At 43.4% G+C, this 12,529-nt stretch overlaps 1 protein-coding gene across 3 annotated transcripts in view; it reads right to left on the bottom strand.

Annotated features, from left to right (window-relative positions):
• Positions 1-12,529, bottom strand: part of LOC119383963 (liprin-beta-1) — a 102,267-nt gene that overhangs the window by 45,134 nt on the left and 44,604 nt on the right. For 2 of the 3 annotated variants that reach the window (XM_037652245.2, XM_037652243.2), the window contains 2 exons: positions 11,593-11,818; positions 769-880 (listed from right to left, as the gene is read on the bottom strand). In XM_037652245.2, the coding sequence (XP_037508173.1) occupies positions 769-880; positions 11,593-11,818 (338 nt within the window). The remainder of the gene's footprint in view (positions 1-768; positions 881-11,592; positions 11,819-12,529) is intronic. The other variant, XM_037652244.2, reaches the window with a different exon arrangement.

Below are 12,529 nucleotides of genomic sequence, written 5' to 3'. Positions count from 1 at the left end.
GCAGCCTACACACCACACCAGGGCCGTGTCAAATATCAAAATATCCATATATGATTTCAGAGAGGATCAATTTGCACTAGCGAGGGGCCTAAAAGTACTTTTGCAAATTGCAAAGATCTCAGGACGCAATACATTTTGCTGAACCCAGTATTTACCTACTTCAACACCTTCGTCAAACACCAGTTTGGCTGCAACATATCGCAATACTTTGGGGTGAACAGAGCTGGTCTATTCCCACTAGCTGGACAATACTCACTACACTAGCTCTGCGAAGTAGCAAGTGTACGAACCTTGGTGACAACAATCCTCCTCCTAACATTGTCGCAATGCTCTGCAGCAGCTACACGTTAACTAGGACCCCTGCTTGCCTAAACCTGGCACAACTCCAGTTTGTTCCAACATTGTATGATGTACCACTGGCAACATCTGGGCCTGCTGCTACTACACAATCCCATGTAGGTGATAAAGCCTGTGTGTGAATAATTGCGAGAGAAGTGATTGCAGGTTTTCAGAGTCACAACATATGGCAACCGTTCATCCATGTCAACTTCACGCAACTGCTTTTTCCTCTTTTTTTCGCATATCCTCTTACCCTTATGAAGGCACAGTGCATCATGACTCTTCACTGCTGTCCAGCTCTCTTGAACCATAGCTGCACCACCTACTACAGTTACTCCTACCAGTGCTACTAGTACTTTGAGTACCACTACTGCCACTAGCTTCTAGAGGAAGAGTGACAAGTAGACGGGAGCAATGGGGAGGACTCACCTGCCGAGGATCTTCTTGAGGCCGCGGCTTTTGCTGTGCTTGAGCGTGGAGGCTGCCGAGGGAGGCGAGTACAGCTGGCAGCCTGGACGTGCCACCACCAGCTCAGGCTGGGCTGCACAGCACCTTCCGTTAGCACAAGTGTCCGAGCAACAATCGTGTGTGACGCATATGCCTGCGCTGCTGCCAGGGCACCTTCCTGTTGTGCATCACAATAATGTGGCACTGGTGTGGAAACTAAGGTGTGTACCCTTAAGATGTGCTTCAGACTGACTGATTGACACCAGCGACTGATTTAGTGACCTTCAAAAGTGACACAGTGAGCATCTTCGATTTGTCATCCTAGACAAGCCAAGACTATCCGAGAGAGTCTGCATGTGCTGATAAGCACAAACTAAAAGTGTCCTGGGCAGCAGAACACCATAACTGAGTGAGTGCTGTAGCTAAGACAACACTGTGGTAGTGTGCCACATTTAAATGACGACACAGGTGTTCGTGAGATTGCACTAGTAATTGGATGGTCCTAGCTGTACATTTTATATTCCAGTACCACATTAGTTTCAAATGTTGTGTATCACTACACTGCCCAGAAAATAAACTTTATAATTACAACTTTTTTTTTTCTACCTTCATGCTTGCCATCCTTCACAGCATAAGGCAGCAATACCCTAGTCATTATGCTCTGAGCATACAAAATTATAAAGGTTAAAAAAAGACATAGCCTCCTGTATTTATAACTTATTTTCATTTATTATTTTTTTTCCCAACTAGTGGCACCTAAACTCAATGGAACGTAGAAGGTACTACATTCCTGGTAGCTGATTACCAAGTGGGACACATTCAGGGTTGCAGTTCATTTTCATCGCATTCCATGAACAACCAAACAAGTGGGCTAGGAATCACAGCAGCACCTGACCAAACTTGTCTGTGCTTTAGTAACAGCAGTCACAAAATTACAAGTAACACAATGCTATTCCAGCAAGCCACTGCCTCCCATGAATAAAGCGGGATGTTGCCATGCTCCTGCCTGGATTCTGCACTAAGGAAATCAGGCAATCACAAGATGCAGGCTGCCTCTGACAGACAGGAGTATGACTAGTATTGGCCAATTCAATGAACGGCACGTAGCGGATGATCTCAGAGGCCACATTCTAAAGCTGTGCGCGGCTGGGCCACAAGTAGTAGCCAACACGAAGAAAGAAAAAAAGGGAAAAAATAATGCTCGAGGCCATGATGCATGACAATGCAAGGTTTTGGGCTGCACATTACTTCTGTGCCCTCTCCACACTGTGCTGCCTACAGTGTGCAATCACAGAAGAAAGAAAGCACGCATTTCGTGTGACAGCTCTGCTCATACTCGATGGATTTGAAAATGTTTTTGCAGCAAAAGACTCTCAAACTGGCAGAGTTTAGCAGTATGGTCATTCTATGATTTACAAAGATGCTACGTGGCCCCTTTAAAGGGCTCTCTAGTCATTCTCTGGTCGTTCTACACAGCTCAGCTTGATCACTAATAGGTTATAACTAGAGCTGTGCGAATAGCAAGATTTTGGGCGCGAAGCGAATTCGAATATTGAAGTGTGAGTGCGAATCGAATCGAATATTTTTCGAATATTTCTCGAATATTTTTCGAACACTTCGAAGTGAAATTGCAGAAAAAAAAGTTGGAGAGGATTCATAAGCATATTCTTATGAGATAGCAACATGAAAGTGTTTCTTTTCGCTAGGTTGATGAAGGACTGGCGGGGTGGTGTTTCATAGTTGTCTTATCAAGAATGAGGCAATGTAGAGGCCGAATGCTATTTATGTACATGATTTGGAGCAACCAAAGTGTTGCCGACAACACTTTACACGTGACAGGCAAAGATGCCATTTCCTCAGCCTCTCCTCCTCTATCAACTTCTGTGGAACCCCAACTGATGTGGCGGTCAAGGGTGTGCTCCCTTCAAGTCGAGTTCCAAATCTGCCTCGTAGACGTCATATATAAGAGCATCTGAAATTTTGGATGCTAAAAAACTTCGGCGTCCGATTTTTTTGGAATTCCTGCCCAAATTTCAGGCCCAAAACAGCATTAATTGAGCCCCCAACTCTGCCACATCTTTCATCTCCATGTTGGAATCAGCGTTTTTTTGAGTTAATACATTTGCGACCGTAGCGGAGCTTGAAAGGCAGCTTTGCCGCAATACGGGGGTGTGATGAGGTGAAGCATATTGAAATTCTAGGGACCACTCCCAATCGGACATTGACTGTCTCTTGGCCAAATTCGACCGCAACGGAGCTTGAAAGGCAGCTTTGCCACAATACGAGAGTGTAATGAGGTGAAGCATATTGAAAATCTGAAGGGGTCATTTTCAATCGGATGTTGACTGCTTTTTAGGAAGTTCGAATAGTTCGAATAGTAAAATTTCAGTGCGAGTCGAATCGAACAGCAAACACTATTCGAAAAATATTCGAATCCTCGAATATTCGCACACCCCTAGTTATAACATGTCTTGCCCCTCTCTAAAGGCATGTATTCAACAGGAAGTTCTGAACTGTTCAGGACACTTGGGTTAGTTGGTAGGGATTCCTCATAGAAGAAGGTAAGGTGAGCAAACATGGACACAAGAGAAACGGACAACATGAAAGCTCTCTTGTCTGTTTCTGTGTGGTGCCATACCGCGTGGCATCAATCACACTGGCTGTGATGAGAAACTGCTGCAGCCAATATTGTGACAAATGGACTTTCGCCTTTTCTTCTCGGTGTTAGGATTACGCCGGCTGGGTGTGACAATTTAAGATGTGATCTAGCATGGTACAGCGCACTCTCTTTTGGCACATTACATATCAAGAAATCCTGGCACCACGCCTACTCCGGCAGTTTCTACAAAATGCCCAGTGCAGTTTTATTTATTTATTTATTTATTTTGTTACCCTCAATCGCTGAAGCTTTACAGAGGGGAGTGGGTTACAACATGAAAAATACAAAACAACGGGAAAAAAACGTGCTATTTTATACATGAACAAGACTAAAGCAAATAACATCTCTACTCAATGAAACGCAACAAAAGCGAAACGTAAAAATAAGGAAATCACAAAAAGCAAATAGTGAATGTGGTAAAATTATACAGTGTTAGCAAGAAAGTGTAAAAGTAAGAGAAATGACACGCACACACAAAAAATCAAGAATCCACTGGAAAACGCTGGCATCTTGACACGTGGAGACAGAAATTCGTAGGGAGGGGGAATAGATCAGATGACTAAGGAGAGCTATCGCGAAGTAGGTGAGCTGATAAAGAATGACGAAAGAGGGAATGATCAGAGATGGAAACGATGTCACCTGGTAGCTGATTCCAATCGTTTGATGTGACCGGTATGAAGGAGCAAGAAAATGTGTTTGTGTAGCAGAAAGTACCTTTAACCTTGTGTTCGTGGTCGATCCGAGAGGAGTGATATGTGGGAGGCGTAATGAGCTCATTACGCAGTGATGGATGATGGTAGGTCTTATGGAAAAGGCAAAGGCGGAAGTACTTGCGACGCAGTGATAGAAGTGGCAGTGACAAATGGTGCTTCATTGCTGTTACGCTTGATGTACGGTGATAATCCGATAGAATAAAACGTGCAGCGTTATTTTGAATTAGCTCAAGGTGCCTAATCAAGTTTTCGTGGTGAGGGTTCCAGATTGCAGCAGCGTACTCCAATTTCGAGTGCACGAGGGTTTTATAAAGAAGCATCTTCAAAAAAGTGGGGCGTTGCTAAAACTTCGACGTATGTATCCCAATGTACGGTTAGCATTGTTCGTGATGACGCTAATATGGGCATTCCATGTTAGATTGAAAGAAATGGTAACGCCTAAGTACTGGTATGACGACACGTGGTCAAGATAAACATCACCCAGTTTGTATGTTGAGGAGTTATTAAACTGGCGGGAGACGGTCATTAGCTTGCATTTTTTGGGATTTAATTTCATAAGCCATTTATCGCACCAATTCCTAATGTTATTTAAGTCTGTCTGCAAGATGTTCCTATCATCATCGGTACGTATTTCTCTCTAAAGCGCACAGTCGTCGGCATATAAATGAACGGATGAAGAAACACAGTCAGGGAGGTCATTAATATATATTAAAAACAGCAGAGGTCCCAGAACTGAGCCCTGCGGTACACCCGATGTTACACTTATTTCCGGCGAGTCATGACCGTTAACAGTGACGTACTGAAGACGGTTTGTTAGAAAGTAGTCGAGCCATGCCAGTACATTCGAGTCAAGGTTGAGAGAGGAGAGCTTATGCATTAGTAAAGCGTGATTGACTTTTTCAAATGCTTTTGCAAAATCCAGGAAAATGCAGTCAATTAGAGATTGTTTATCAAGAATGGTATGCAGGTGATGAGTGAAAAGAAGCAAGTGGGTTTCACAGGAAAACGTGCGCCTAAAACCGTGTTGGGCCGATGTAAAAAATGAATTCGATTCTAAAAATTTCGCAATATGTGAGTGCAGTACATGTTCCATTAGTTTACACGGAATGCTCATTAGTGAAATGGGCCGACAGTTAAGAGCGGAGTGTTTATTACCAGACTTGTGTATCGGCACAACCTTACCGACCTTCCAGTCCAGCGGCAAGGTTGCTTGGTCAAGTGACTGCTGGAAATTCTTACACAAGAAGAGAGACGAATATGCGCTTGTTTGTTTGAGAAACTTTGAGTTGATACTGTCAGTCCCACATGATGAGGATGTTTTTAAGGTGTCAATTAACTTCGCAATTCCTGCAGAATCAAAAGTGATAGGAAACATTGAGCGGTAGTCACTGCACACAACTGCGTCAACAGGTGCAATTCACTAACAGAGTGATCAGCTGTGGGAATACATCAGCTGTCACGGTAGCATACATGCCACTTTTTCAGCAACAGGAAAATTAAACTCTAACGTGGCATATCATGCGCAAACATCGCTAGAGAAACCACTTTTATAGCAATGCTGGCACAGTGACTAAGCAAGTGACGAACTTCATGCCTTGACATCAATCTAAGACCTTAAGCGCCAATGCTAATATTTATTTGCGCACTGTAAAAACGAAATTATGATGCAAAAGGGAAACTATTGACTTTGTTGGGGTGCTTGCACCCCCTGAAAAATTGTCTTCACTGCATGGTGCCCATGTGCCCGTGCTTCCCCGTGGGGCACTGGCCATGGTGTAGTCGCTGCCATGTGAAAGATGGCCCCAGTATTCCACAGTGGTGCCACCCGACAACAAGGACTAGGAGGGCCACGAAGAACAGTGCTCGCGCTCTTGGTCCTGATGACTTACGGTCGGCTCTCATGAGGCAGTCCGTGGGGCGATTCCATGGATCATCCCCACGGACTCCCTCCCGTGGCGAGTCAAAGATTGACGATGCCGCAATTGTGTTGCATTATGTGAGTTACATCGGCACGTGTGTGCTACACTATTAGTATAATTTGGCTAGCGGGCTTCCTGTGTAAAAGGTACAAATAAATGCCTATACGTTCATTTTCACTACGGTGTATATTGTGTCTGTTGTTCCTTGAATGCAAGAGAGATCCTACAACTTTGAAGACATGAGCTGCCAAGTGGCGAGATATGTGCGGATGTAAATTAACTAATAATGCAGAGACCAGCAAATGAACAGTACAGTTGTACACGGCAATGAAGATAGTGATGTACAAGCAACCATCACATCTAGTGGAACAGCTAAGAGTCGGAAAATGACATGCTGCCACAAGCACTAGCGGTAAAGAAAGTGTGTCAATGCACGGAACATGAAACAGAGCACACAAAACAAGCACCAGTACATCATATTTAAAGATGAGGGGACAAATGGGCAAGTATTTTTCATTTGGAAGTGCGATATAGCATGCTCTAATTGCTACAAAATATCTTCATGGCTGCTTTTTTCCTCTACCCTCAAGCACCACGGTTGTGATTTTGGCTTTAAGATTATGAAATAAAAACAATAAGTAAGCTCTTAAAGTATGTAAAAGGTCCAAAGAAATTTTCACGGGATCAATTTGCAGTGGTGCTTCTACAGAGTAGCACTACACTAAGAAGCAGGCTAAAATCTAAGCGCTGGAAATTCAACCAGTGAATCTTCAAGTGCAACACAACCTAACAAATCTCTAGCCTTTTTTTTGTGAACACAGCCATATCGGTGAAAGTTCTGGTGTAATAGGCACACTAGCAAAGTAAACAAATGCGTACTCATAAGCCCACCACCCATATTGGCCTTTCAACAACATGGAGGTAATTGCTACACAAGAAGGTGGAGGTTATGACAACAACAACAACAACAACAACAACAACAAAAGAAAAAAAAGAAAAAAAAAAGACCTTCACAAAGACAAGCTCTTTTGTCCCTGTAGCCCGAGGGATCCTTCGTTCAATTACTGTTGATATACACTCGGTCTTCATAAATGGACAATATAGTCAAAATGCATTTGTACATGGGTCAAGACATTCAGAATATGCCACATTGGTAAAAAAAGAAAAAAAGAAAGGACTGGCTGTCTTTGCAGGCTTGCGAATTTACATTATCACTTAAAGAAGTATTCTTCACTCAATCTGTTTCAGCCAAGCATTCTAAGTGGACCTTCCCTTCACTCAAGCATCTAATGCTCAGACTCAATCGTGCAATGACATCTTGTGCTTTCTGAAGAAGCTGCATCTTTTATCAACCAGCCTTCGATTACTCTACCTTTTTATATTAGTTACACCAGTTGGGATTACTTCATGTCCATGAATATCTGCAAATCACATCTTCAGTCATTCAACTTGCTTCGTCGCCCCGCCACATGCCACATTGGTAAAAAAAGAAAAAAAGAAAGGACTGGCTGTCTTTGCAGGCTTGCGAATTTACATTATCACTTAAAGAAGTATTCTTCACTCAATCTGTTTCAGCCAAGCATTCTAAGTGGACCTTTCCTTCACTCAAGCATCTGATGCTCAGACTCAATCGTGCAATGACATCTTGTGCTTTCTGAAGAAGCTGCATCTTTTATCAACCAGCCTTCGATTACTCTACCTTTTCATATTAGTTACACCAGTTGGGATTACTTCATGTCCATGAATATCTGCAAATCACATCTTCAGTCATTCAACTTGCTTCGTCGCCCCGCCACATGCCACATTGGTAAAAAAAGAAAAAAAGAAAGGACTGGCTGTCTTTGCAGGCTTGCGAATTTACATTATCACTTAAAGAAGTATTCTTCACTCAATCTGTTTCAGCCAAGCATTCTAAGTGGACCTTCCCTTCACTCAAGCATCTGATGCTCAGACTCAATCGTGCAATGACATCTTGTGCTTTCTGAAGAAGCTGCATCTTTTATCAACCAGCCTTCGATTACTCTACCTTTTCATATTAGTTACACCAGTTGGGATTACTTCATGTCCATGAATATCTGCAAATCACATCTTCAGTCATTCAACTTGCTTCGTCGCCCCGCCACGGTGGTCTAGTGGTTATGGCGCTCGACTGCTGACCCGAAGGTCGCGGGATCGAATCCCAGCCGCGGCGGCTGCATTTTCGATGGAGGCGAAAATGTTTGAGGCCCGCGTACTCAGATTTGGGTGCACGTTAAAGAACCCCAGGTGGTCGAAATTTCCGGAGCCCTCCACTACGGCGTCTCTCATAATCAAATCGTGGTTTTGGGACGTTAAACCCCACATATTATTATTATTATAACTTGCTTCGTGGCAAATATTACCTTTCCCTGCTTGCACATAATTATCCCTCAAATTTGATTAAATTAGCACACTGTGTTACATAAATTACTAAAGTTGCCTACCGCACAGGAACAATGGTTCAAAAGCTTATTGATATATGTGCCCTATCCAACTTCTGCGACAGAAACTATGACAATTGCACTACAATTACGGAGGTCATGGTGCGGTATGTACGATGTGTTTTGTTTTGGAAGCATAGCAACTGATTCAGGACTTTCCCTGGGTAATAAGTGTATGTGCCGCTGAAATTTCTTATAACAAAGTCAAGCTTGAAAAACATACTTTGGTTGCATCATAGTATATTCATTATATACCCTACAGCAATTTGTTACATTTAGGCTTGTTATGCAGCACCAAGGTTCAACTGCACATTTTTTGCACCAGCAAATTCAAATGACTGTGTTTCATGCACAGTATATTGCTTCAGGAACCCATTATATCTTGTGTAATTTATTTTAGCACAAGCAAATGGCAATGTTCACGGTAGTACCAACATGTTTTTAATTAGTGAACTCGTAGACTCACTTTGCACACCTTACAGTGTGAATGAATACAATCCTTTCAATTAGTTTGAAAGGGAAAACAAAACCCACCTTTGGCCAGCGTGCTAAAAAAACTGGTCGTAGGCAATGAGTGTAGAAAAAAGTTAGCCAGCTGTCCCAGCCATAACGCCCAAAACTGGAACTGGTGAAAAACCATCACAGCCCGATTCATGCCATGCACCCACCATGCAAACAGAGGAAGCCCAGACTGTTGCAGCAATTGTGGAACATGCAAGGTGCATTGAACAGTACTGAGAAGGTGCTCTGTAGATTATGAGTGAAACACTCTGTATGCCATTCCAATAAGTCCACGTGATTTCTGTACAATTATATGGAGCATATGGGGATTCCATATTAATTCCATTAAATTTCCATAACAATCATGCAGACAACATATGGAATTATTGGAATGCACAAAGAATGTTTCAGCAAAGAAGGGTGCATGGAGTGACAGCCGTTCTCTTAACCTGAGAGGCTTTGTTGGCAAGCTTAACCTTTTATTGATTCAGCTGTTTTTCTTCACAATTTCATTCCATCAACTCCATAAAACTGTCTCGTGCACTTCGATGCCCAGCATAAAGCTTCAGGCAGCTACTCTCAATGAAAAATTCGTAAACAGGGGGGTGTGTGCTGGTTTTATGAATTGTTCACCGAAAGCTTCTATCTTCCCCTTCCTGCCCTTTATTTTTAGGCAGCTACTTTGAAACACAATGTCGAAACCACTCCTCCAACAATGTTACATTTATGGAAAGCTTTAAAAACAAAATTTCTTAAAAGGTACTACTCAGATTGAACCTTAAGAAAGCTCTCAGTTTACACATACGTCCTTGACAGCCTACTTTCAGTGTCCTGGCTCTCGTTTTCTGCTTTGCTATTCCGAGTAAATGGCTGTCAATTAAGCACACAGACTTCTTTCAAAACAAAACAAGGTTGCAGCTTTTGAAACACCGCTATGCAGCATTACAAAAGGCCACACTAAAGCCATGTGATGCAGTAGGTACATATTTTCATTGTGACACCTAAACTATTGTGTAAAGCAGGACCAAAACCTAAACCAGCTGCAGATAGAATTGAGAACCTGAAAGCCGGTCGTCCACGCCACCCCTTGGAAAGCGATAAACTCGTCCCATTTCAGAGAGATCAGCTTTGAGCTCCCATAAAACTCCAGAGATTGCCGTGAAAAAAAGAAAAAGAGATATCAAAGGAAAAGGAGAGCCAGCAGTCATTGAGAGTAACCCCAGACCCATGCTCAACCAACAGAGCAACCCCGTGCCCAACAGACAGTTGAGAGACGAGAATAGGCAGAGACACTGAGTAATAATGAAGACACTCTCCACTAGGTGCACTGGCAGGAAACCTCGAATGCAAGGCAACAGAGCGAAGGCTGCCAATGGTCCTTTTCTATATTATTGCCTCTGATAAGTACACGAGCTGCCAGTATCAATCCACCACGTTGGCTGACGAGCCAAGCCACCCTTGCTACACCATCTATTGCCACTAATGCGCTCCTTTTGAAAATAATCGGCAATGATTAACAGAGCAGCTGAATTACCTGCCTGACCATTTGGGGCGATGCAAAGCAGCTGCCTAATAAAAGGCTTGCAATTAACGAAAACTGTGACTTTCTTGGACTGTTCCCCCACCTCCCAAATGGCGGAGTTTAGACCTTGCAAATAAAAAATTCTGCACTGTATCTTGTGCGGCTGCAATCATCTATGAATGCAGCGAAAACGGCAGAAGTTTTGCATGACAGTTCCCTTAGGCTTCTTCTTGAGGCATCCACTGATTTCCTACATGAACACTTATTTTTTTCTTCCCAATGAGAAGGCAGCGTATCAGGCTGTCAACAGGCAAAGTTTCAACACCATTGCCCTCTTGCAGTGAGGCTACAGGTGATATATTACCGAGCCGATGGGTGCCAGGTATATTATCTGCTGTGCACTTTCTGGACATGACAAGCTGTGGTTATGGAAAGTGCTGATAGTTCTGCGCATCCTTCTGGACGATTTGGACAGCTCTAGATTCCACAAGGTACAACCTCTGTAAAAGTGCACCCGTTGAACAAAATAAGTGCAGCCCTACGGAATGACTTCAGCAAGGCCAAACATGTACACTACATTTAAATCAGCTCCATAGGGCGCAGGAGAATGAGCTAGGAGAATGTAACTGCTGAAGATAAGCAAGTGCTGCCCTGACGAAAATAGGCCCCTTTGACAAAACCCTGACTCTGGCTGCAATTCGATGTTTGACTCCCAACTGTCTTGTCTGGCTACGTAGTCTAGGCCCTCGTCGAATGTTGAATGTCTATGAACTGCAGCTTCCATTCAACTCTCCACGAAACGTTCCAGCCCCTGTATCATACATAAATATTCTGACATGTTCCGATATATTCGTGCTTAATTATCTGTTTCAGTGGCAGGTTAATGTTTGTCACAATGTTTGGTGAACCAGGCAGAAGACTACATCCCAAAAGAGGACAGGCAGATAATTCGGCAGTGCTGCAAGGATTCCCGCCAGTGACGCGAGTGGAAAGTGCCCCAACTTAGGAAGTAAAGTGAGAGAGAGACCGTCACCTAGTTCGGGTGCAGAGCAGGCTCGGCGAGAAGACCGCAAGCGGAAAAAGCCTTTACCAAAGGAGACACCCGTCGAACTCTTGCGGCTGCGGAAGACGTCCCTCGACGATGCCGCCGGGGCTGGCGCAGAAGCAGCAGCAGCAGCAGCAGCAGCTTCTTCGGAGCGCCTCACCTGCTGGCCATGCGAGCGGGGCAGGCTGTTGCTGTACTGCCGCACGTTGCTGAGCTGGATGGTAGATGGTAGAAGCAGCAACAACAAAAAGATCTTAAATGCGCTTTGTGTGCCAAAGTGTTGGCAAGTGGCATGGAATAATTTAGCATATGAGCGTGGCAACTAGGACTAGTTGGTAGGTCATGACGAGGGCTGTAGCACAAGCTGGGGCGAGGGAAGCAGTAACACATATCTCACCACGGATGAGCCCTAACTTCGAACTTAGCGCTCGCCCTCATCTGTTACTATGTCCCTTGTCATACAAACACGTGCACAAACATGCATAAAGGGGCATCAGACCCTCACGCATGCCACCCCCAAAATAAATTTTGGCTATGCCCCTGCTAGATATGCACCAGGATAATGCAAAAATAATGGTTCTTTGCAACCACTGTTTGATTGGGTTTGTTGAATTCAAAAATATGGTTGAAAATGTACTAATTGCACAAAACAAACTTTTTTATTTAGATCACCTGTTTTCTTTTCATTCAAAATTGTTCGAAATGGCCATACTCCAAATTATTGAAGAGTATGTGCTTTACGATTCTGTAACTCAGCAACGATAAAAAATATTGCATTTTCTTAATGCTGCTGCACACATAACATCCTAAGCAAAAGAATATTCTGTACTTTGATACATAGGACTAAAGAAATGAGTTGTACTTTTGCAGAGCCCTTATACCGTACGGTACAATGAACCTTATTGAGATCCTGAGAAATTCAGCA

The sequence above is a fragment of the Rhipicephalus sanguineus genome, chromosome 2 (genome assembly GCF_013339695.2).
Source record: "Rhipicephalus sanguineus isolate Rsan-2018 chromosome 2, BIME_Rsan_1.4, whole genome shotgun sequence".
Lineage (NCBI taxonomy): Eukaryota > Metazoa > Arthropoda > Arachnida > Ixodida > Ixodidae > Rhipicephalus > Rhipicephalus sanguineus.
Note: the sequence above shows the minus strand (reverse complement) of the source record. Positions and strands in the feature narration are given on the sequence as shown.